This window comes from Rana temporaria, chromosome 10, assembly GCF_905171775.1.
Source record: "Rana temporaria chromosome 10, aRanTem1.1, whole genome shotgun sequence".
In the NCBI taxonomy this organism is placed as follows: Eukaryota; Metazoa; Chordata; class Amphibia; order Anura; family Ranidae; genus Rana; species Rana temporaria.
Window position 1 is genome coordinate 38747769 of NC_053498.1, and position 26206 is coordinate 38773974.

Sequence of the window (26206 nt, forward strand, 5' to 3'; positions counted from 1 at the left end):
CCCAGCAGAGTCACCCCCACAGCAGGTGGTGTCCCCAGCAGAGTCACCCCCACAGCAGGTGGTGTCCCCAGCAGAGTCACCCCCACAGCAGGTGGTGTCCCCAGCAGAGTCACCCCCACAGCAGGTGGTGTCCCCAGCAGAGTCACCCCCACAGCAGGTGGTGTCCCCAGCAGAGTCACCCCCACAGCAGGTGGTGTCCCCAGCAGAGTCACCCCCACAGCAGGTGGTGTCCCCAGCAGAGTCAGCCCCACAGCAGGTGGTGTCCCCAGCAGAGTCAGCCCCACAGCAGGTGGTGTCCCCAGCAGAGTCAGCCCCACAGCAGGTGGTGTCCCCAGCAGAGTCAGCCCCACAGCAGTTGTCCCCAGATCATTAGAGCTGTACCTGTCCAATAGGTCCCTGTAGCTCAGGATTGCTGGGAGCAGAAGCACGTTGCAAGGGGTGGGGCATACGTGACATCTTCATTTGCTAGGAGGGCGGGACTCGGAGGGTATTTCTGGGAGTGCAGGGGATGATTAGTAGCAGCTCCGGTCAACCAGAAGCCTCTCATCAGCCGCCTATGTCTGTGAGAGGACCCGACGCACACAGAGAGGGCGGGGGCAGACAGGGGACTGCTACAGTACGGCGCGGCTGTTCCATGAGCAACGGACTAAGAATCAGTGGAGACAGCACGGCAAGGGCCCAGCTTGGGGCCCCAAGCAATTGCTTGGTGTGCTTGCCTTGTCACCACGGGCCTGACTGTCCTGCATGCTGCTCACCCTGGATTAGCATCATGCTTTTGCACGGTGCTGGCAGCCTGCCCACCTTGCATAATGGAAACACTTGATACATAAAAAGGGTTATGTGGGTATAGTCATAGTAGATACATTTATTTGCCATTGGACAGTTGGGCAAGTATTTCTCACCTGTGAAATCTCTAGACAGGGCAGTTTTCCAACTTGTGCTCCTGTAAACCCATACACAGAGTTAGCGCTCACTTTCAATGCCAGTTGGCGTCCATCCAAAACCTTCTGCTTAAAAGGATCGGTCTCTTTCTTCAATTCAGTCTTTGCTCTGCAAAGATTAAAAATCAGGTTCAGGAATGTCCCTAAAATGACTATTTTTGCAGAATGAGAACCTTTCCAGAAGGGATCTTTTTTTAAATTGGCAAAATTAAATGGTTTTCAGAATGCAAAAATTTGATTTTTCAAATTTACAACTACATACAGCTCTGAGAATTGTAGTCAGATGCTTGTTAGTGGTCTTAGAGGATTATCATCCCAGAAAGTCAATTTGAAATACAGTTTAAAAAAAAAAAGGGATTACTTACCGTTTTCGAGCGGACAAAAGATTTTCCAAGATCTCAGGCAGAAGCCCCTTTCGTACAGTTGCCTTTACAAATTGATCGCCTGTCGGAGTCTTGATAAAGTCTTCAGGACTGAGTCTAGATATTGAAGAATAGATACAGTATGACCAATTAAAAAATAAAACTCTTTTAGAAATGATAAGTTAAGAGAAAGTGTGAACTAAATGATTAGAAAAAAACATTATATACAAATAAAGCCACAACACCCAGCACTTTACCTCCAAACCGTGTTAACAAATCCAAAATGTTTTTGATCCAATTAAAGCTCGTTAAAGACCATTACAGACATAGGTGCGTTTCAGAAAGAAACGCTAATCATAAACTTTGATCAAATTTTTATTTTATAGAGAGATATGTATGTATGTATGTATGTATGTATGTATGTATGTATGTATGTATGTATGTATGTATGTATGTATGTATGTATGTATGTATGTATCAGCTGACTGTTATATATTATTAATATGGCAAAGCATGAGGGATGAGCAGGATCTGAGCTCCAATCTTACCACCCTATCCCTTTACTCATTCTGCAAGACAGATCACAACGCCCAATATATTGTGATTCAAAACCAGCATGTTTTATACACTCCCCACATCATAAACATGGCATTTCTAAATATCTGGCCCACCCTAAACTTAAACAGCATGGACAAACCCAGGCTGACAGATCCCCCCCCCAACCCCCAAGTTAAACATGGCACCTCATAACAAAGAACTCTGAGGATCTGAAAAAAAAAATTGCTGCTCTACATAAAGATGGCCTAGGCTAGAAGATTGTCAAGACCCTGAAACTGAACTGCAGCACAGTGGCCAAGATCAAACAGTGGTTTAACAGGACAGGTTCCACTCAGAACAGGCCTTGCCATGGTTGACCAAAGATGTTGAGTGCACATGCTTAGCATCATATGCAGAGGTTGTCTTTGAAAAATAGACGTATGAGTGCTGCCAGCATTGCTGCAGAGGTGGAAGGGGTGGGGGGTCAGCCCGTCAGTGCTCAGACCATAATCCGCACATTCTGGTCATCTGGAAAGGTGAGGCGAGTGAACTACATGACTTTACTAAATATCTGAACTAAATATTAACGATAGGATCATCAAACTTGCATATACATGCGATATTGAAACCATCTCTTTCCTGGACCTTTCTATATCTATCTGCAGTGGCAAACTGAAAACTAAAAAAAAAAAAACTTTCAGGAAGACCACTGTGGCCAACACTCCTTGCCTCAAGCCACCATCCTCTATAACTTATTAAAGGAATTCCGACAGGTCAGTTCCTTCAATCTGATTGAACAGATTTAGGAGAAGAGGCTATTCAGATAAGCATTTTAGACATGCACGCAAGAGGACTTCCTCGACAAAAGGAGAGGACCTTATTGGTCCAAAAAAGATACAGGCTTTACAACACCAATCCAGTCTGCCTCAACTTTCCCCGGTAAGCATCATCACTCGCTATGGGTCTCAATGGGACGATGTTTGGTCAATTTTTACCAAACATTTCCCCATTTTGACCCTCCCCCCTGATCTTTCCCGAATTGTCAGATCGAGACCTCCCTGGTTTCCAGGAGAGCCAGAAATCTTACTAGTCTTGTACATTCTGAATTCCTACTTACCCCACCTAAAAAAAATTGGCTGACAAATATGCCACGTACTAGGGGTATGTTCTCATGTGAACATTGCCAATACTCCTGTACAGCCCATCCTGATCCTGCACTGCACTGGCCCAGCGGGACCCCCTGAACAACCGTGGCCGCAAATCCGCTGTTCTCTGCTCGAGTGGCAGCCTCTTGATCGCGGGTGGCGCATTTAGAAATGACCGCGGCTTTGGCCTAGCTCTGGAAGTCGGCGGCCATCTTGCTCCATCCGGCATGCCGCCTGTGCTGCTTCCTGGTCCTCCTGCTCTCAGTTAACACCCTGCAAGGGTCCACTGAGACCCCCTGAGGACCCTGCACACCCGCAGAAGCGGATCCATCAGCCTCTGCTGCACAGCTGCCGCATTTAGGAAAGGCTCCGGCCTAGTGCTGGAAGTCGGCGGCCATCTTGCTTCACCCGGCCTGCCGACTAGCGATTCCTCCCGGCCCACCAGCCCTACAGCTCCCTACCCTCCGGAATAGCCTGATCTGCTTGCTTTGGAGGAGGGTGGCCACCTGCCACGACTCCGCCAAAAACGCCAAAGGCCACCCTAGCGAAATTGGACCAGTATCGCTGCCAAGTAAGAAGGTGCCGGGAAAGATGGCGGCGCCATGTGCGGTGAGTAGGTCGCTCTGGGAGGTGACACAGCTAAAGTGCTCGAGGCGATTACATACTGCCAGACGTCCCTGACAGCGCAAATAGAAGAGGTCAAGGTGGACCTTTCACTCATGCGACAAGACTTCCAAAAACTTTGGGAGCGTGTCACAACAGCCGAAATCTGCATAGGAGAGGTGGAGGACGCCATTACAAGTCAGCTCGGATCAAATGCAGCTCCTAAACAATCAGATTCTAAGCAAACAAGATGATAAAATAGACTCCGGAGGTGCAACCTCCGTTTCATCGGGCTCCCCGTGGGAGCTGAGGGCAAAGATCCTACCACCTTCTTAGAGCAACTCCTTGTAGATACCTATGGCCCGCGAGGCCCTCTCCCCCACCCTGGCGGTGGAGAGGGCCCATCGTATGCCTGCCAGATCTCCTCCCCCCCCCCCCCCGGCACGTTTATAGCAAAATTCTTGAACTACAAGGACAGAGATGCGGCGCTGCGCATGGCCAAGGAAAAAGGTAACATTCATCTTGGAAACTCCAAGATCGCCATCTTCCGACTTTTCTGCCGAGGTGTAGCGCCACCGCCAGGGCTTCATGGAGGCAAAGGGGAGGCTCTGGATACAACATCTTAAATACTCCATGCCATTTCCAGCCCGTCTTAGAGTCGAAAGGGACGGCCGTGTGTTTTTCTTTGAGGATCCTCGGGAAGTTCTTGCCTGGTTGGAGCGTCCAGGGCCCTCCAGAGGAGCGGCGGAGTGACCTGACCAAGCATGTTTATCAGCACTATTGATCGTCTGTCATCATCACCCACACATTATACGCTGCCGCAGGAGTCTGCAAATGCACTGAATCCTGGTATGTTACCCTTTTGTTGTCTCCCCTTTACTGCCCGCGGCACATACCCTATTGCTCCTTACCCCTGGGACCCCCTTTTGCCTTCCCCCGCTATAATCCTCTTTCAATTGTAACCTGCAGAGGGGGTCTCCCATACTCAGGGCCCCCATTGACTGGTTGATCCATGTAACTACCCTGGAGACTAATTGCAGAGCACAATCAGTCCTACACTCCACATGCCTAACACAGCAAATTTTCGCCTAACAGCCCCCCCTCCTGGCAAACGGAACACGCATCTCTTTATTATGCGACTGCAGCACTTTGGATATCACCGACCCCGCACTGTACTTCTGGCTCACAGTACAAGACGAGCCTGTTGCTCTTTATTTGCGGGCATAGCATCTTCCACACCTCCCATGTGGGCCGATCGCTGCAGATCTTTTACGTAACGGCAGGACATTTTGGTCTTACCTGCTACTGGTTGTTACTTTTTTGGGGGTTTTGGGCACATACCCACATCAATTGGGGAAGATGCAGGGTGGGGGAGGTTAGCTTTTACTTGATGGAATGCAATACAATGAAGTGCATGCTAACATCGATACTGCATAGATGGCAAACCTTGTATTCATGTAATGCTACTGTTCCACAATATGTTTTAATGTTTGAATCATGGCATCAATAAAACTGCTCACTTGGAATGTGTGTTGGCTTGGGAACAAGGTAAAGAGATCTGCAGTTTTCTCATTCCTCAAAAAACAATGAGCCGACATTGTGTTGGTGGAGACACACGTTGAGGGTCGGCTCCAGATGGCACTCCGCCAGCCATGGATCGGGTGGGCCTATAATTAATCCCACTCCTCCCATAACCGCAGAGTCTCAGTCTTGATTGCCAAGACGGTACATTTTGAGCTGTGTGATGTCCAGTCTGACCCACAGGGGTGATATGTCTTTCTTTCGGTTAAATTGTATGGTAACCCTTTCCTACTGATGGCATTCTATGTACCTCCACCATTTAGTTCTACTATAGTCACAGAGGGCTTGCTATATATATATATATATATATATATATATATATATATATATATATATATATATATATATATATATATATATATATATATATATATATATATATATATATATATATATATATATATATATATATATAGTCGTCCTTCGATTCAGGCGGTGTGGCTGGGGGATTTTAACGATACGCGGAACCCTACATTAGACAAACTGTCGCCCTCACCATTACCTACTACAGCTCCAACCCACGCTAGATTCTCCAGACTCCTCCCTTCCTTTAATCTCATTGACACCTGGCGTTTTAAATTTCCGCTCACCCGGGCTTACTCCTGTTTCTCAACCACCCATAACATGTCCCGTATAGAGATTTTATATTTCTAATACCCTTGCCCCAATATTACTGGGAGCCGAATTTCCCCCCTCCAATTACTTTCATACCATAGCCCATATTACATTAGCCTCTCCATCCCATTAGACAAACCGCCCCGTACATGGCCCCTGAATCCATTTTGGCTCACCCTGCTGTTGGAGGATGACGAGCTTGGTAACAGTTGGAGAACCTACTTTTTAGAGAATGACGAATCTGCATCCCCAGATATAGTATGGGAAGCCTTTAAGCTACATGCACGCCTGACTCTGACCTCCTGTATCAACAGGCTGAAGGCCAATTCATCAGCCGTACTGGACAGGGCAATGCAGGATCTGTCCTCCTCTGAACAGGGATACATGTCGAACCCCTCTCCTGCTGGAGCTGCCCAACTCAGGTTACAGACCACTGTGGTCAATCAGCTACTACACGAAAAAAAAACCTTTTCTTTGCCAGACAAAAATTGCATGAACATGGAGAGAGAGCGGGTAAACTATTGGCCTATCTAGCACATAGTGAGGATAGACCCCCCTACTGTCATTTCCTTCACTGGTCCTAATGTGAAAAAAATTACGGAACCCCAGGCTGTCACATCCAAATTTAGGGACTTCTTTTCTCAACTTTATACCTCTCGGGTTCCCACCACTGAAGCTCAATTGGAGGATCTAATGGCGGAAATCACCTTCCCACAGCTAGATGATGCCCAAATGGCTATGCTAGACGCACATCTTACACTCGATGAAATCACCACAGCGATAGCGAGCTTCGCCAAATCCAAGGCCCTGGGTTCAGATGGGTTACCCATAGAATTTTACGCCCAATACAGCGAGATACTTGCCCCCAAGTTATTGTCCCTTTTCAACCATTTGACAATTTCACCTTACGCCCATCGATGGGCAAGGCGGTAATTATCCTCATACCTAAGCAGGGCAAGGACCCAGGCCTCACAAAATCTTACAGACCCATATCGCTCCTCCAGGTAAACAAAGATTTTGGCTAAAGTACTTTCCCTACGCCTTAACCAAGTGATTCTAACCCCGATCCATGCTGACCAAGCTGGATTTATGCCGGGACGTAACAACCTCAGAAAATTGTATATTAACTTACAAGCGACACATACTAATGTTGGGTCCTGTGTGGTGGTGACTTTGGACACTGCCAAGGCCTTTGACTCCGTAGAGTGGCGGTACATTTGGGGATGCCTCCGTAGCTTTGGTTTTGGACCTAAATTCATCAAGTTCGATTATTATATCTGGCACCCAGGGGTAAAGTAGTGGCCAACGGGAGGGCCTCCCAGACATTTGACTTATCCAGGGGCACTAGACAGGGCTGTCCACGGTCTCCGCTCCTCTAAGCCTTGGCGGCGGAGCCCCTTGCAATCTCCATTAGAGAGGACCCCGAGAACCAGGGTCTCTGCCCTGGTTCCCTGACTGAAAAAATTAGCTTATACGCAGCCGACACGCTACTATACCTGGCCGACTCTGTCACATCTCTTCGGAAAGCGCTACATACGATTGAACACTTTGGTCAGTTCTCTGGCCTTAAAATTAATTGGGAGAAATCTCAAATATTGCCTATGGATGGTTTCCCCTCTCCCAAGCTACAGTCGCAGTTACCACTCCAGCAAGTGAACACTATCAAATATCTTGGAGTATTGATGAACAGAAAACTGGCTGACTATATATTCCTAAACATAGAACCCCTTTTCAAACTCATCAAGTCTAGAACCCAGGTATGGGCGAGACTATCGCTTGGTGTGTGGGGCCGCATATCGTTAAAATGATATTATTTCCTTAAATATTGTACATACTCTGGCACACACCCGTATACTTACCCTTCAAATTTTTCAAGTCAATGGAGGCCATACTCAAGACATTTATTTGGGGTACCAGACACAAGCTGGCCTGGAGAGTCCTTAAGAACCCTGCTGACCGAGGTGGAACAGCCCTCCCTGACTTAAATCTTTATTACCTTGCATCCCAACTGTCTCAACTGTACCACATAGATAAAACCGACAGACTCAAGATTCCTCACCCGCCTCTGTCCATGGTGGGCGCATCCAACCATTGACCCACTCACTGTAATTGCAGTGGGACTTCGTGGGAATAACTCAAATAGAGACCATGGGTCCCTATTGTACCAATATAGGCGCGTATGGGACATCACCCCTAAAAAACATTAACGACCCCTAAACACAACGATTATACCCCTTTATGGCACAATAGATTACTCAGAGTTTCTCTTGATCCCTGAGCCGGATATATGATGTGAACATGGAATATATTATTTGCACCACATACTTTCCGATGGCACACTTAAACACTTTGAGGGCCTCCAAAATGAGTTCCTTGCAGCCCAATTCTATTGTAAAAATTATAATTCTCGCGCCAATAATTTACTAAATATTTTAAAAGTAAATATAATTAAAGCTGCATCCCAAAATTATCAGTGATTAGCTGAATGTACAATTGAATAAGGAGGGTGGGGGGGGGGGGGGCGCTAAAAATTAGTGTTAATTACTGTGAAAATTGTGTAATAATCACATGTGTAAAAAAACAAACAAAACAACCAGCCTGCCTAAGATGAATTATGACAATAATGGTGCCTAATATTAAATGGTAAATATAGTGGGGTAGGATACCCCACTGCACAGAACTGGCTTGTGCTGAAACACTACGGTAATCACACTTGTTCAACAGTGATAACGGTGTAGGATAAATAACTACTAAGAAAAAACAATCCTTAAAGGGGTTGTAAAGGTAAAAAAAATATTTACCTAAATAGCTGCCTTTACCTTAGTGCAGTCCTCCTTCCCTTACCTCATCCTTCGATTTTGTTTTTAAATGTCATTATTTCTTCTGAGAAATCCTTACTTCCTGTTCTTCTGTCCAACTACACACCATAATGCAAGGCTTTTTTTTATCCCTGGTGTGGAGAAAGCCTCTCGAGGGGGGAGGGGGTTAGCAGGAGTTTCAGGACACTCTCTACTTTGCAGATAGAGAAAGGAGCTGCGTGTCAGTGGGCGTCCTGACCGTCCTGCTCGCCCCCTCCCCCCTCAAGAGGCTTTCTTCACACCAGGGAGAAAGCCTTGCATTACTGTGTGTAGTTACAGACAGAAGAACAGGAAGTGAGGATTTCTCAGAAGAAATAAGGACATTTAAAAGCAAAATCGAAGGGGGAGGTAAGTGAAGGAGGACTGCACTAAAGGTAAAGAAAGCTATATAGGGGGAAAAAAATTACCTTTACAAGTCCTTTAAATAAAGTGCCAATACAATACGCAAATCGGGCTAATAAAAACCTCTAAGATGCCTACACTTATTCAACCTTAAAGGTAAGTGACAGTGTAAATTGACTGCAGTGAAAGAAAAATCCTTGAATAGTTGCTTGGTGCATAAACAAAGTCCTTCAGATTTCACTCTGCTCATCCATAAACCAAAATCCAAATGTCGACTGGAAAAATCCACCTTCACCAACCGTGATAAAACACCCAAAGTGCTCAGAATATTAAGGGCAGCTTACCAGATGTCGTTGACCCGTTTATTAAAAAAAAAAAAAAAAAAAAAAGGAGGTCAAATGCACTTGATGCAGGATGCACCTGCAGTTTAAATCAGTCGTTGTGGCTTAGTGCCCTTGTACTCAGAGGACTCCAATTGGGATATGCAAGAATGAGAAGATGTGCCGCAATAGTATAATATCGTTTATTTAAAAAATGGATTACATAAAAAAGCCAAATGGCCCCGAACCTGGCACTGAGGCTGCATGGCGTATCCTGACGTATGTGGATGGACGTCCCAATACTGCATGAACTGGCGTGCGATCCACCTCTAACCGGCGGCAAGCCAGCGGGACCGGAAGTTCCGTCTGTGCGTGACCAAATACCGCCTCTACAGACGCAATGTCCGGTCCCGCTATGTGATTACCGTAGAGTTTCAGCACAAGCCAGTTCAGTGCAGTGGGGTATCCTACCCCACTAGATTTACCATTTGGCACCATTATTGCCATAATTCATCTTAGGCAGGCTGGTTGTTTTGTTTGGGTTTATTTATTTATTTTACACATTTTTCACAGTAATTAACACAAATTTTTAGCAATTCTATGCTTTTTAGATTCTTCCAAGTGCGTCATGCAGCCCAAGCTCAGTTTCCCCAGCCTTTGCCACAATCCACACCCAATGTTAGCATGGCAGTAGTTAAGGCTGTGGACCCGCAAAAGCTGATCTCTGATTTTTGTATCATGCTTCTCATCCCATCATCTACCACACTAGCTTACAGCCTTAAACCGAGATGGGGGAAAAAGGTGGGCTGATGGAGGACGAGGAGTGGAGTGAAGCACTTCACTCATGCAAGACTGTATCCCCCAAGCTCTCCGACAGGCTGACCCAGTTATATGTGGTGCATCGAGCATATCTCACCCCACTAAGAATCGCCCGCTTTAGACAACAGTTTTCTACCTCGTGCACAATGTGTAACCAAGCGACAGGCACATTCTTCTATCTACTTTGGGCGTGCCCGGAACTTCGGGGTCTGTGGAAGCAGATTGTGGACTTCCTCCATGATGACATGAGATCCCCATTGACCCTGGACCCCAAACAATGCTTACTGGGTATATTCCCTGACTCTGAGATAGACAAATTCACTAAAACATTATTGCATGAAACATTGTTTTCTGCTAGAAAAATTATAGCCAGACAGTGGATGAGACCCACTCCTCCCAGCTTCAACGATTGGAAACTAGATATAAATAACACACTTCCCTACAAAAAGTTCATATACATTAACAGAGGTTGTCCAGAAGTACAACAAAATCTGGGATAGATGGCTTGAGTCCGCAGACACATGCATTGATGGTCCATAAAACTATAAATCCTTCTAGTGTGCAATTCCATGAATAGCTTGGACATAGGGTTTTCCACTCATTGATAGTTACTGAGTCCAGGGTTCAACCTGAACACGTTTTTTGATCTGCTGTGCCTATATATGTATAAGCCACATTTCTTCGTTTTATGCAGTTCTCAAGTATTGCATTGTAACTTGCAGAACTATGTTCCAAATGTAAATTGTTCAATAAAAACTTTTTTCCGAAAAAAAAATAAGAAAAAAATTAAAAGCTGTTCCCACGTTCAAAAGAAAAAAAAAAGTTCAATAGCACCATTAGAAATATATTTATTTAGAAAAGTGGTGACGTGTTCAATACTTATTTTACCTGTTGTATATACCATCCAGAATATTCTAGATATGCTCAGAGTGTATCTATCCTTATTGCAAAAACTTTACCTTCAGTTGCTAACGTTAAAAATAAAATAATTGTACTTGTTACACTGCCACCTACAGGAGGTTTGGAGTCTGACAGTAAGAAAAACTGTAATCCAGCATAGGTTTCTCTGCCCAACATTCTTCAACAATGCAGTATAGGCCAATTGGGGCTTTTTAGTCTCCCCCCCAAAAAAAAAAATCCCTATTTAATATTATAGCTTATAAAACTGCAAATCCATTATCTGCATGTCTTGCATAACAAATATAATTACAGACTACTAGATTATATTATTACTATCAGATTACTCCTCTTTATGGAGATTATCAGATGGGCACTTTAATATTCTGAAACAAAATATTGTACTTGATCCAAAAAACATCATTCATTAAGTTAATGCGGATATCTCCCGTCTACACGTTTCACCGCTCGATGGGCTGGCTTCACGGACACAGGCTCATCAAGCAGCTGCCAACAGGCGAGCTGCTCACTGACTGAAGAGACGGCTGGTTAGGAGGGGGCTGTGGGGCGCCTACAACACTTGTCCCAGGGAGAGATCTGATGGAACCAACTGACAAAGGACGCTGTAGTTTCCAGGATAAAAGCGTTTCGGAGGGCGTAGCCTCCTTCCTCATATCCACCCCCTGTTATCCAAAGAGCCCTTTGTAGCCGAGATTTATTATAGGGTTAAAAAAAACCATGCCAATCAGAATTTATCAAACTTCTTCTGAAAACAAATAGGGGATAATATGACAACTGGATTTGATTTACGAACAGCATATAATATGCCTAGGGTATAACTACATATATTTACTCTTGGCGAAAATAAATAAAAAATGATCAAAACAAATAAAAAACATTTTTATTTTTCATTTTAATTAAAAAAACATTCCCAAGAGTAAACATATGCAATTATATTTTAGGCATATTGCATGCCGTTCTTAAATGAAATCCAGTTGGCATTATCCCCTATATGTTTTCAGTAGAAGTTCGATAAATTCTGATTATAGGGTTAAAAAACCCATGCCAATAAATCTCAGCTACAAAAGGGCTCTCTGGATAATAGGGGATGGATCTGAGGAAGCAAACTACACCCTCCGAAACGCGTTATCCTTGGCAACTACAGCGCCCTCTGTCAGTTGGCTCCATTAGAGCTCTCCCTGTGTCAAGTGTTGTAGGCACCGCACAGCCCTCTGACTGGCCATCTCTGCAGTCAGTGAGCCGCTCGCGGCTTGTTAGCAGCTGCTTGATGAGCCTGTGCCTGTGGAGCCAGCACATCATCAATCAAGCGATTTTCTCATCCACTCCAAAACACGGATGTGTCCCTTGTTAAGGCTCTCTATTGGAGGAACTGTTTGATGCCGTTTATTCACCTTCACTTGTGAGTGTATCGATTTTATTCCTTTATATCCAAAAAAAAGAAAGAAGGAGGTTATTGCACCATGAGCCTGTGCGCTCGTATTCCATTTGGTCTTCACAGCTATAAATTTTCGTTGATCACTGAGCTGCAAGGAGTATGGTGTTGGCCAGATTGCTTCACATTAATCATTAACATTAAGGGATTTCTTGGTCAGTGTGTTATCACTTCGGACTGGACAGTTCTCGCACAAAGACTTTGTTTTATTTAGCGAGGAACAAATTAAGGTTATGCCAGAGACCAGGGCCTATGAGCCTTTGGTCTGAATCAGGAGATCTCTGTGCCTAATTGTCAGAACAGCAAAGTACCCAAGGGCCTATCTGAATGCACAACCAGCCCACTACCTAATGCCAAAGGTTTGGTCAATGGGATTTTTCGACCTCTGGCTTAGAGAAGTGAGAGACTCTGAAGGCCTGCAAGTACCTACTATCAAAATGGATAAAAGTAAAATAAATGAATTCCTCTGATCCCCCCTATGTTAAGGCAGGAGCACACTCTGACCATCTGTGATGTTGCTAATCGCGATGTCGAAGAGACAATGTCCCTCATATGTTAAGCAAGCCAAAAAAAACGTTGGTCACAGCACTTGTGTCCAAACAGCCCTAGCAGAGGGCTCAACGCATCTGCACAGATCGATGCAAAACTTAAGTTTTGATGCTTGTAACAAGTCGCCACCACTGATGCACAAGGCTTCAGATCATTTGCTCCATGAAATGGGGGCCTATCCTGGCAGATGAGGGATCCCTTTTGAGTGAATACCCTTATTCTGATACAGTTTGACATAAAAATCAATGTCAACTGACAGCACCCTTAGGTCTGGAAAGCACAAAAATGCAGAACCCAGTGCCAAAATTCCAAGCTAGACCCACATATTCAGTCCAGGGGGTCCAAATACAGCTTCCAACAAGAAGATTTTTCTCAATAGAGCTGAGAAAATGTGTAGGACCCCGTAGGACAAGCATAAAAAATTGAGGCATGTTTAGGAGGGCTTATACGAGTGCTGGCTTACAATTCTTATGATTGCCAGTGTCCAAACCACCTGTAGGTGGCAGTATAACCGTTTGAAAATTATATATAAAAAAATAACACATATACACACACACACACACACATACATACATACTGTAACGTTCGGGGAACCAGCTACATCGCAGGACACAGGCTTTTAAATCAAAACTGAGGTTTATTAAACTGAAATAGCTTCACAGCAGCAAAACAAAAGAAATAACAGTCTCACCGACTTGTAGAGCTCAGAACTGCTGTCGCAGTTAAACAGTCCTTGCAGGTAAGTTCTCAGGTAGCAGGCTTCCAGGCAGGACACTGCCAAGTCCTTTCATAGCTTTCACAGCTTTTCCTTGTCCACCATTCACCATGCATAGACTCTACTACACTCCTCCACTCTCACCTACAACTTCCTGTCTACTTTAAACCACTTCTTAGACAGGTGTGTTAACCCTTTCTGCTCCCTTAAAGGGACCACAGTCCAAACAGAGGGGAAATATAACGTCCTTCCAGGACCCAGCCACGGTGTCCTGTACATATCCCCCCCCCCTGTGCCCCAACGCCAAGGAGGTGGAGGCAACAGAGGAGCTCAGACAATGGACTCGGGAGAGGGCATCTGCGTTTTCATGCAGTCTCCCGGGCCTATGCTCCACTACAAACTTAAATTCCTGGAGCGTGAGGAACCAACAGGTAATCCTGGCATTGGTCCCTTTACCTTGCCTCATCCACGTTAAAGGGGCATGATCAGACATCAACCTAAACTTCCTCCCCAAGGAGGTAATATCTGAGGGACTCCAGAGCCCACTTAATGGCCAGACACACTCTTTCAATTATAGCGTAGTTTTTCTCCGCTGGTGTCAACTTCCAACTGAGAAAGACTACTGGGTGCTCCTCACCATGAACACAACCTGTGACAACACAGCTCCCAATCCTACATCGGAAGCATCAGTTTGGACAAACTCTCTTGAAAAATTGGGTGCTATCAGGACAGGGTGTTGGCAGAGTGCTGACTTGAGCTCCAAAAAAGCTTTCTCAGCGTCTGCATTCCACTCCACCATGACCGATTCCCAACCCTTAGTCAGATCGGTCAATGGAGCCGCCAATGTGGCAAAGTTGGGTACGAATCTCCTGTAATATCCTACCATGCCCAGGAATGCACGTACCTGCTTTTTTGTGAGGGGGCGGGGCCAATTCTTTATAGCCTCTACCTTGCTAACCTGAGGTTTCACCACCCCTCTACCCACGATATAGCCCAGGTATTTCACCTCCTCCATTCCCAAAGCACATTTTTCAGGGTTTATTGTAAAGCCCTCCTTCCAGAGAGAGTCCAGTACTGCCTGGACTTTGGGCAAGTGTGATTCCCAGTCTCTGCTAAAAAACGACTATGTCGTCCAAGTACACTGAGGCATACTCCCGATGAGGTCGTAAAATCATATCCATTGCTCGCTGGAATGTGGCTGGAGCAGTTTGCAGTCCAAAAGGCATTCGTTTGTACTGAAAACTCCCCTCTGGGGTAGAAAAAGCAGTTTTCTCTCTAGCAGCCTTAGTTAATGGGATTTGCCAATACCCCTTGGTAAGGTCCAATGTTGTGATATACCTGGCTGGACCTAGCCTCTCAATAAGTTCATCTACCCGGGGCATGGGGTAGGCATCAAACCGTGAAACCTCATTAAGTTTCCGGAAATCATTGCAAAATCGCAGAGTCCCGTTGGGCTTTGGTACCAACACAATCAGGCTCGACCACTCACTCTGCGTTTCCTCAATGATCTCCAGGTCTAGCATCTTCTTTACTTCCTCTGAAACGGCCTTCCTTTGAGCCTCTGGGATGCGGTAGGGCCGGACAAAAACTGACTCCAGGTTCTGTGATAATATCATGCTCTATGACACTAGTTAGCCCTGGCAAGTCTGAAAACTTTTCTTTTTTTCTCTGCAAGAACTCCTTTACCTGCTGACTTTGGACTTTAGATAGGGTGTTTGCTACTTGGACACTCTCCACCCCAACCTGAGGCTCAAGTCTTGCATTAGCCAGGGAGGTCACCGGTTCCCTGTCTGTCCAAGGCTTTAACAAGTTGACATGATATATCTGATACGGTTTCCTCTTGCCTGGTTGGTGGACTCTATAATTTACCTCTCCCACTTTTTCCACAACTTCAAAGGGACCTTGCCATCTGGCTAAGAATTTACTTTCCACAGTGGGAATTAGCACCACAACTCGATCCCCCACTTGAAAGTGCCTTATTTTAGCAGCCCTGTTATAGACCCATCGTTGAGTCTCCTGGGCCTTTTTCAAATGCTCTTTGACTAGTGGCATCACGGTTTGGATCCTTTCCTGCATTTGGGAGACATATTCCAGGACACTTATGCTGAACCAGTTACTCTCCCATTACTCTTTAACCAAGTCAAGAAGTCCGCGAGGTCTCCGCCCATATACCAACTCAAAGGGCGAAAACCCCGTGGAGGCCTGGGGCACTTCCCGGATAGCAAACAGGAAAGCTGGTAACAGGCAGTCCCAATTTTTCCCATCCCTTTGTACCACTTTCTTGAGCATAGACTTAAGGGTCTTATTAAAGCGTTCCACCAACCCGTCCGTTTGGGGATGGTAGACCGATGTGCGCAGCTGTTTAAACCGGAAAAGCTTGCACACATCGGCCATAACCCTCGACAAACGGGGTACCCTGGCCTGAGTATTTCCTTGGAGAAACCAGTCCGTGTAAACTGGAATAATTCCCGGGCAATGGCGTTTGAGGAGGTATTCCGCAGGGGTAGCACCTCAGGATATCGGGTGGCATAGTCAAGAATCACCAATATGTAGGAGTGACCTCGAGCTGACTTTACCAAGGGACCCACTACATCCATGGCTATCCTCTCGAACGGGACCTCAATTATGGGCAGAGGGACCAAAGGGCTTCGAAAATGAGTCACCAGAGCGGTCAACTGACAGGTGGGACAAGAGGTACAGTATCTCTTTACCTCTGCTTTCAGACCTGGCCAGTAAAACCGGTCGGTGATCCATGCCTCCGTCTTCTCAACTCCCAGGTGTCCCCTAAACACATCGTCATGGGCCAGGTCCAGAACCTTCCGTCTATATTGTTGGGGTACCAACAATTGCTCTACCACATTTTCTCTCTCCTTGGTAACCCGATACAGTAATTCATTATATATTGCAAAGTGTGGCCACCTCTTATTCGCACCTGGCTCTTGGGGACCAGGGCACTGATGATCAGTGTCCCAATTACCTGCCCAGGTCTCCTCTGCGAGGAGATGCCACTAATCGTCACTCCTCGCCACACACACACACACAGTCAGTGTGAGGCAAGGAGAGCCGTATTTACATGTGACCAGCTGTGATTGGTTAAAGAGCTCACAGGCCTTTACAGATATCCGGGCTGTGCCGTGTTCACGATCTGCGCACGATATCGGCCATTCTGGGGCACCGTCATACAACGTCCTCCCCGAACGAGAGCCACACCGTCCCTCCATCATAGGATGGCGGGCGGCAAGCGGTTAACAGTTAAACTGGTAAAAGTGAAAAGCAGTTTCAAGTGTCACTTGCTGGCTGTAAATATGAAATATTTATCTGCAACATGTAATATTTGTCTTTCCCCAAGTAGAAGAAAAAGTACATGTGGGAAATAGCAGCTTAGACTTTAAAAGAGTAGAACAGGTCTTAACAAAAAGGATGTACAAACCCATATCTTTCAATGGATCCACTCTGCAGCAGGGTAGTATAACACAGATTGTGAGCCATCATTATAGATGGGTACAGGGATGAAAAATCAAGAGTGGCAATGGGGACATCATAATACCTAAAGAAAACAATAATATATATTATGTTGGTATCAGTATAAAAATACAGTAATTAACATCAGTCCACATTTACCTTATCTTAGTTATACACTTTTTATTTGTACTATGTAGCTCACTTTAGCTGAATTCAGCAACACTTTTTTTTCACTCAAACAAAAGAAATAAATAACATGGCAAAAGCCAATAGAGAACAATAAAATGGTCACAGCCAATGCATTAAAATGCGTTAACCATTTTCACACCCCTCTAGCACAAGGTTTCTTGACCCAGGGAGATCAAATTGCAACAGCCCTCCCCCAGTATTTGGTGTTTGGAGTGAGGGGTAAAATTTGGGGTAGAATTGATGGATTTTGGGTTCCAATTCTTGTGCCGAAAAGGAAAGACTGAATTTTGGCTTGGCATAAAGCCTGGGTATAGAGTTAAGGAGAAGGTTGAAGCCCCTGAATAAGTGTTTTTTGGAACTTAAGCTGTGGGGAAATGACCTTTCCACCTGTTAAAAGCTTTGATAAATTTGTTGAGTGGCTCACCAAAGAGAAGTCCTCCTTTAAGAGGGCATATGTGTGAGGCATCCTTTATAGGCAGCTTCAGCTGTCAAGGCCAGAAATCTGGAGATTTGTATCACGGCTTGTTCTAGGGCACACAGGCAAGCAAAGCAGAGAGTAACTGCTGTAAGTGTTCTGCCAAAGTCTGGTCCTGGAATACAGGATCCTGTTAGTTGTTCATTGCCTTAGTCTAGTTAGCTGAGCCTGCCAGAATTAAGAGCTATTAAAAGCATTAAACATTTTCGGTCCGCAGAATCTTTAAAAGGAGGAACATCTTCAATGGGTACTTGAGATGTTTAAGACTGAGAGGCCAATATCAGCTATGGGAACAGTCCACTTTTTTTTAATGAACTTTTTCCACTAGTAAGGCCCCTTTCACACGGACGGCTGTTCTGCCGCAGTTAACACATGTTTACTTTCTGCTGAAATTCAAGACTCCAGCCACAGCGATCAGCTGCATTTGTACAGTGCGATTAGCTGCGGTTACGTTTAGCCGCGGCACGATATTGAACAGGGATCCAAATTGAATCCCTGCCAATACCAGGCACTGTGTATGGTATGAATCTTGAGGGGGAACTCCACAGCAAATTTTAAATACAAAACCGGCATGGGTTCCCCATCCAAGAGCAGACCAGGCCCTTGGGGTCTGCTATGGATATTTAAGGGGAACCCCCGTAAGCCAAAACAACAGAGTGGGCCCCCCCCCCACAAAATCCATACCAGATCCTTATCCGAGCACGCAGCCCGGTCGGTCAGGAAAGGTGGTGGGGACGAGCGAGCGCCCCACCCTCCTTAACCATATGCCCTCAACATGGGGGGGTAGGTGCTTTGGGGCAGGGGGCACCCTGTGCCCCACCCAAAAGCACCATGTCCCCATGTAGATGGGGACAAGGGCCTCTTGCCAACAACCCTGGCCGTTGGTTGTCGGTGGGTCTGCGGGCGAAGAGCTTACAGCGTACCCCTACCCATTCACCTAGAGAAAAAAAAAAAAAGGAAAAAAAAAACCTACAAAGGTTTTAAAAGTCATTAGGCAGCTCCGGGGGGTCTTCTTCCGACTTCAGGGGTCTCTTCTGCCGGGCTTCTCCGCTGTCTTCTTGCAGCTCTTTTACCAGCGGGGGAACCCGGTCTTCTGTCGTCTTCTTTCCTCTTCTCCGGTGTCCTTCTGCCAGGCTTCTCTGTTATCTTCTTGCAGCTCTTTTACTAGTGGGGCCCGGCCTTCGGTCGGCTTCCCTCTTCTCTTCTTCGATGTTGACACGTCGCTTCCTCCCGCTGTAATGCTGGGTGCGCACCGATTTATATAGGCCTCTTATGACGTCACAGTCCCATCATGCTCCAGGTGGTGACAACATAAGGGGTGGGGTCACCGGGTGATATCCGCCCCCTTATGTCGTCACCACCCGGAGCATGATGGGACTGTGACGTCATAAGAGGCCTATATAAATCGTTACGCACCGCGCGTCCGGCATTACAGCACGAGGAAGCGACATGTCAACATCAAAGAAGAGAGGAGGGGGGGAAAAAAAAAAAGACAGAATAAATAACTGACTGTCAATAAATGACTTTTAAAACCTGTGTAGTGTGTTTTTTAAAAAAAATTTTCTCTCCAGGCGAATGTTTAGGGGTATGATGTACCCCATATTCATTCACCTAGGGTGGGGGCCGGGATCTGAGGGCCCCCTTATTAAAGGGGGCTCCCGGATTCTGATAAGCTTCCCGCCCGCAGACCCAACAACCAACGGCCAGGGTTGTCGGGAAGAGGCCCTTGTCCCTATCAATATGGGGACACAGTGCTTTGGGGTGGGGGGGGCCGCAGGGTGCCCCCGCCCCAAAGCACCTACCCCCCATGTTGAGGGCATGCGGCCTGGTACGGCTAAGGAGGGGGGTGCTTGCTCGTCCCCACCCCCCTTCCTGACCGACCTGCATGCTCGGATAAGGGTTTTCGGCGTACGGGGGTTCCCCTTAAAATCCATAGCAGACCCAAGGGCCTGGTATGCTCTTGGAGGGGGAACCCATGCCGGTTTATTTAAAATTTGGCGTGGAGTTTCCCCTCAAGATTCATACCAAAACACAGCTGACACAGTGCACTGCGATTACCTGCGGTTATGTGCCGATAGCTGCGCCAGATCGCACTCAATTCTATTTTTTCTATTCGCACAAAACCACAGGTAACAAAACCGTAGCTAAACGCAGTGTGTAAAATGTGTCATAGGAAAGCATTGTGTGCTTCTAGCTGCGGTAGAATCCGCAGCTAAAAGCACCATTCTATCAGTCAGTGTGAAAGGGGTCTTAGAATTGGGTTGATCCTTGGAGGTGTAAAAATATTTTTAAGGACAGAGACAATCTTCACAGACTGCCCATTCTATTTGTTCATTTGACTTAGTTGGTCTCTTAGTACCCAAAATGTGCAAGGTAAGATGGAAGAAAATTAAATGTAACAATGCAGAGGCTTTTGCACACAGCAAAATTTTGCATTTCTGTATCGGCAAGCATATTGCGTGAAGCTGTGACATAAGATCTATAGAAGCCTGAGGGTAGCACATTTTTACATCAACCTCCTTTAACACCACTTCCAGGTCCTCTTCACTCCCCTCAAAGTCTGCATCCTCTAGAGTAGGCTTTTTACTTTCTGACTCCGGTAAAGAAGATGGGGTGGAGAAGGAACCTGGTGCTTTTAAGCTCCGATAATCTAGTTTAAGTAGATTTAAACCCTCACATACACCCAGTGAAGTGAACAGCCTCAGATGATACACAGGGATGAAACAAATCTCCCTACATACCTTTTACATGCATATCTGCTGTCTCCATCTGTATATATCCTTTAGAATATACTTTTCAGATTACAGATTTTTCTCTTCCTGGTTAACACTGCATAGAAGACTGGGCATACCGCCAAGAAAGCTGGATTAGAGGAAAGTCACACGCCCCCTCTTAAAATGAATTCAAAGATGTCTGCTCTTAGGCAGGCTGGCTGCTAATCCATTTATAGCAACCTCCCCCCACACATACTTATTTTTCATGTCTCTAGGAGACGGTTCACACTGGGGCGACCTGGGATCCGACTTCAAGTCGCCCCTTAAGTCGCGCGGTCGAGAAAATGAATGGGAGCCGTTTTAATGTACACTACTGAAGTCGCTCCAACTTCATAAAAGGTTCCTGTACTACTTCAATCCGACTTCCAGGCAACTTGTACCCATAGATTTCAATGGAAGTCGCATCACTGTCTTAACTGAAGCAACACTACAGGAAGATAACATACATTTCTCAGGCAAACCCCTCCCAACACAGAGCTGATTGTTGCAAGATTGGCCACTGGAAAGCCTCCTGTCCTGGAGGCGACTTGAAGTTGCCTTGTACTGTCCTGGAGGCAACTTGAAGTTGCCTGATGATTCATACTCAAGTCGTGTCCAAGTTGCCTCCCAAAGTCGTGCTGGAAGTCGTGTTGCCCCTGTATGAATGGGCTCTAAGAATGTGTGAGAACTTAACAGGCTGATAACAGAGCTAAGAGCAAGAGACAGCTGCGGGACATAGGGCCAGATCCTCAAAAGGGATACGACGGCGTATCCCTGTTTCTATCTTTGGAACTGATCCACAGAATCAGTTTCCAAGAGATAGACAGAAGATCCGGCATGTGTAAGAGACTTACACTGCCGGATCTTAGGATGCAGTACCGCATCCGCCGCTGGGGGCATTTTGTGTCGAAATGCCGCTTTGGGTATGCAAATTAGCACTTACGGAGATCCACAAAGCTTTTACGCTTCGTTTTTTCTCCGTAAGTATTAAGTTGCATGTGTAAAATTAGGGCTGCTTTTACAAAGTGTAAACTGTTTACACCTTGTAAAAGTAGACCCTTCTGTCCAGCGACGCTTTTTTTTTTTTTTTGTTTTAATAATTTTTTTTCCGCCGTATCTTTTTTTTCCCCGACGCAACTTTATTGACCCGACGCGATCCACAAAGCTCGGCGTAGCGTAATTTCGCGCTATGCACGTCGGGAAAATGACGTCACGAGCATGCGCAGTACGGCTGGCGCGGGAGCGCGCCTAATTTAAATGGGAATCGCCCCCATTTGAAGAGGAACGCCTTGCGCTGGCGGAATTTAAGTTACACAGCCGAAAATTTCTAGGCAAGTGCTTTGTGGATCGGGCACTTAGGTAGAAATTTTAAGGCAGTGTAACTTAAATGGGAAATTTTACGTTACGCCGGTGCACTGCCATGAAATGTGTTTTGCCATGAAATGTGATGGTCCGCCTCCATCACATCCCATTGGCTCACTCATGTCATGTGACATATACACACGTCATCAGTCTCAGCTAGGCTATTATAGGGAGAGGATCTCCTCTCCCTGTGATAGCTTGAGTTATATATGTGTAACAACGTATAGAAACAATGATCGCACACACACCTATAGGCTGCCTCTCCCCTCCTCCTGCTCTCGGGCTGTGTGGCCAGCAGCACACACACACCATGGGCAGCCTGTATAATGGAGCAGCCTCCCATCTGCCTGCCCCCCTCTCCTCTCTCTTAGCCCTTTGATAAGATGCACGGGGGTTGACCTCCCTGGGTGTGCGAGTAAGCTACATTTACTACTACAGCTCCGTGCAGCTATTACAGGGGGAGGAGATCCTCTCCCTATGATAGCCAATAGCCTAGCTGAGACTGATGACGTGTCTATATGTCACATGACATGAGTGAGCCAATGGGATGTGATGGAGGCGGACCATCACATTTCATGGCAAATCGCATTTCATGGCAATGCACCGGCTCTTTGTGGATCTGGCCCATAGTTCTTTAGAGAGATACAAGAAAACTCTACAGATAGATGTGCCCAGCTCAAATTTCATGAACCGGGTTTACATCCACTTTAAGCTAAGCGTGATTTCCTGTAGGGTCCATCACCTTAGCACGTTGGGGTAGAGTTACTTTATAAGGGGGGGGGGGGGGACACTCCGGCTTGTTTTCAAAATATTACCAGTGTCCAATCACCTGAAGGTATCAGCATATAACCCAGGGTCTAAGAGTATCAAGCCTGTGTTTCGGTTTTGATTTTAATAAATCTACGGCATCACTTTACTTAACAAGCCAGTAAAATGTTTCGTTTTTTGAGCATGCACACTATGCTCACCCTTTCACAGGTTCAATGACAGTAGCCCCAGTGTAATCTTCACCACCTTCAGATTTTACCACAGGCATCACCAGATCTTGCTTCATTGCCTTAAGAGTTAAGAGAAAATAATATTACAATGACACAAATTAGTACTCATTTCTACTAATTAGAAGCCAAAACATTTTCTCAAGTATTCAATATTTCAATCTTTAACCTGTGAGTTAGAAAAAAAAAAAAATGCCATGTGCAATAGTGCTAAATCAGACTTGTCCCTCATACCTAGACACAGCCATATAGACAAAAAAAAGGTCAAAGTAATCAGCACAAAAAAACACTATAAAATGCAGCCAGCAGATAATGAACACAGCTCAATGTGTAGGCCAAAACTAAACCTAAACCACATGCACGAATCCTGCACGGCCAGCTGCACACAGACATTATAATTTATGAATGTTTAGACTCAGGATCTTGTTGACAGAAAGATCCTGGGTAAAATGTTCAGTGAAGACCTTGCGTAAACACCTGTAAAGGTGCGTAAGTTTATAGATTAGCAAAATTCTTCTTCATTCCCAGTGTTGCAATATACTTATTTATACTTTTTGTTAACCAGTTCCGACTGGCTCATACAGATATACTGCGTCAGAACCACTCTCCTGGGCGAAATCCAGTACATATAGGGCTTTGCCCAGGAGAGCCACCAGAGAGCAAGCCCGCTGCACCGCGCGGAACCCAATGAGCATGGCAGGCAGGCGCGATTGCGTGCACGAGCGGCAGCATGGTGTGGGGGGGGGGGGGGGGGGTGGTGTGTGTGTGTGTATACACACAAATCCCTGTGCTGTCAGAGGAGAGAAGACAAATTGTGTGTTTGTTTCTACAAAGTAGAAACAACGATCCGTCATCTCTCCTAGTTAGTCCCATTCCCCCACAGAACACACAAATAGGGAACGCAGTTAACCCCTTGATCGCCCCCTAGTGTTAACCCCTTCCCTGCCAGTGACATTTACAAAGTAATCAGTGCATATTTATAGCACTGATCGCTCTGTAAATGGTCCCAAAAATGTATCAAAATTGTCTGACCTGTCTGCCGCAATACCACTAAAAATCGCAATTTACCGCCATAACTAGTAAAAAAAAAATAAGAAAAACGCCATATACATGCCATAAATCTTTCCCATAGTTTGTAGACGCTATAACTTATGCACAAACTATTCAATATACGCTTATTGCAATATTTTTTAACCCCCAAAAAAGGTAGAAGAATAAATATCAGCCTAAACAGTTTTTTTAAAATTGGGATATTTACTATAGCAAAAAAAAAATAGGATTTTTTTAATACAGCTCATCTGTAAAAATCCTTTTCTTGGGAATACATCATGGGACACAGAGCCTTAATTACTTAATGGGTTATGTATCCACCACGTTTGATTGGACACTGCCAAACCCAATTAGAATAGAGTTCCTCCCCCATATAACCCCATATAAAACTGAGAGTACCTCAGTTTTGTAGCAAAGCAATAAGTGTCCCACGTTTAACTCCGAAGAGGGGAGGGAGCTCTTTGTCCTGCGATTTATTCCCAGGAAAAGGATTTTACAGGCAAGCTGTATTAAAAAATCCTATTTTTTTTGCTCATACATCACGGGACACAGAGCCTAATTACTTAATGGGATGTGCTATAGCAATGCTTAAATTGAGGGAAGGGAGACATAGATCAGAAATAAAGGCCACCATTGGGCCAGAGGATCTATACCGCTGCCTGCAGTACACTACACCCTCTCACATCTACCTGGTAGAACTTAGTAAATGTATGGACCGAAGACCAAGTAGCAGCCTTACAGATCTGAACCATGGAGGCCTGGTGATGCACTGCCCATGAAGCACCAACTGCTCTAGTCGAGTGTGATTTCACCCTGAAAAAGATTATTTTCTAAACCATAGGCCTGAATAATGACTTGTGGAATCCAACATGCAATAGTAGATGAATACTGCCTGGCCCTTCCTTGGGCCCTGTGGCAGAATAAATAGACAATCGGTCTTTCGTATCTGATCCGTAGCTTACAGATAAATTGTTACCGCTCTTACATCTAGAAAGTGTAGACTCTCTTCCTCCGCAGACTGTGAAACTGAAAAAAAAAAAAAAAAGACGGTACGACTAGATCTTGATTCAGAAATCACCTTAGGTAAAAAAGTCGGATGAGGACACAGCACCACCCTGTCATCATGAATAATCATACGGCTCTTTACACAAAAGAGCCGCCAATTCTGATACCCTCCTTGCTGAGGATATGGCTACGAGAAAAAACTGTTCTTTGTCAAAAGACTTAAAGAAGCATGGTGTAATGGTTTAAAAGGTAGTTTCTGTATACCAAATACAAATCCCATGGGCACACAAGAGACTTAACCGGCGGATTCAAGCGCAGTGCTCCCTAAACAAAGTCCCGGATTAGGGAATGAGAGGCAAGCTGTCTTTGAAAGAATACCGACAAAGCCGGGATCTGGCCCTTGATAGTGCTAAACGCCAACTTCATTTTTAAGCCCAACTTAAGGCAAGAATCCAATAAAGGACATACTTCCTAGGATGCCATCTTCTGGGTTCACACCAGGAAACATATGCCTTCCAGATTCTGTAGTAGATGAGCCTGGAGGCCGGCTTCCTAGCATTAACCAGAGTGAATAGGACTGGGCCTGAGAGCACACCGTTTATCAACAGCCAAACCGTCAAATTTTTACTTTGTAAGGCAGGATGGAATATTGGACCCTGCAACAGTAGGTCTGAGCATAGTGGGAGAACCCAGGGTCTTCCTTCTGCCATCTTTACTATTTCCGCGTATAAGGGTCTCCTGGGCCAGACCAGGACGATCAAAATCACTGGCTTGCCTTCCCTCTTGACTGTCTGAAGGAATCATGGGAGAAGCGAAACTGGAGGGAACGCATAAATCAGAGAATATCGATTCCACGAAATTGTCAGGGTATCGGCCCCTTGAGCAAAAGGATCTCTTGTCCTTGACACAAAGTTTTCCAGTTTTGTGTTGAACCTGGAAGCCAACAGGTCCACATCTGGGGTACCCCATTTCTGACATATGACTTGAAATTTGTAAGGGGGTAGGTAGAGACCATTCTCCTGGACTCCATTGCTGGCGGCTTAAAAAAAATCTGCCTGCCAATTTTCTGGAATGAAGACCGCAGACAAGCAAGGAATATGCCTTTCTGCTTAGGACAAGATGCGATTCACCTGATTGAGCATCCAGACTTCTGGTGCCCCCTTGGTGATTGATATAGG

General features: G+C 45.6%; 1 protein-coding gene across 2 annotated transcripts in view; it reads right to left on the bottom strand.

The window, feature by feature from the left end:
• POLD1 (DNA polymerase delta 1, catalytic subunit) overlaps positions 1-26206 on the bottom strand; it is a 320901-nt gene that overhangs the window by 170187 nt on the left and 124508 nt on the right. For both annotated transcript variants that reach the window (XM_040327564.1, XM_040327565.1), the window contains exons 14-17: positions 22947-23035; positions 17168-17284; positions 1307-1420; positions 903-1050 (exon numbers count right to left, since the gene is read on the bottom strand). In XM_040327564.1, coding sequence (XP_040183498.1) covers positions 903-1050; positions 1307-1420; positions 17168-17284; positions 22947-23035 — 468 coding nt within the window. The remainder of the gene's footprint in view (positions 1-902; positions 1051-1306; positions 1421-17167; positions 17285-22946; positions 23036-26206) is intronic.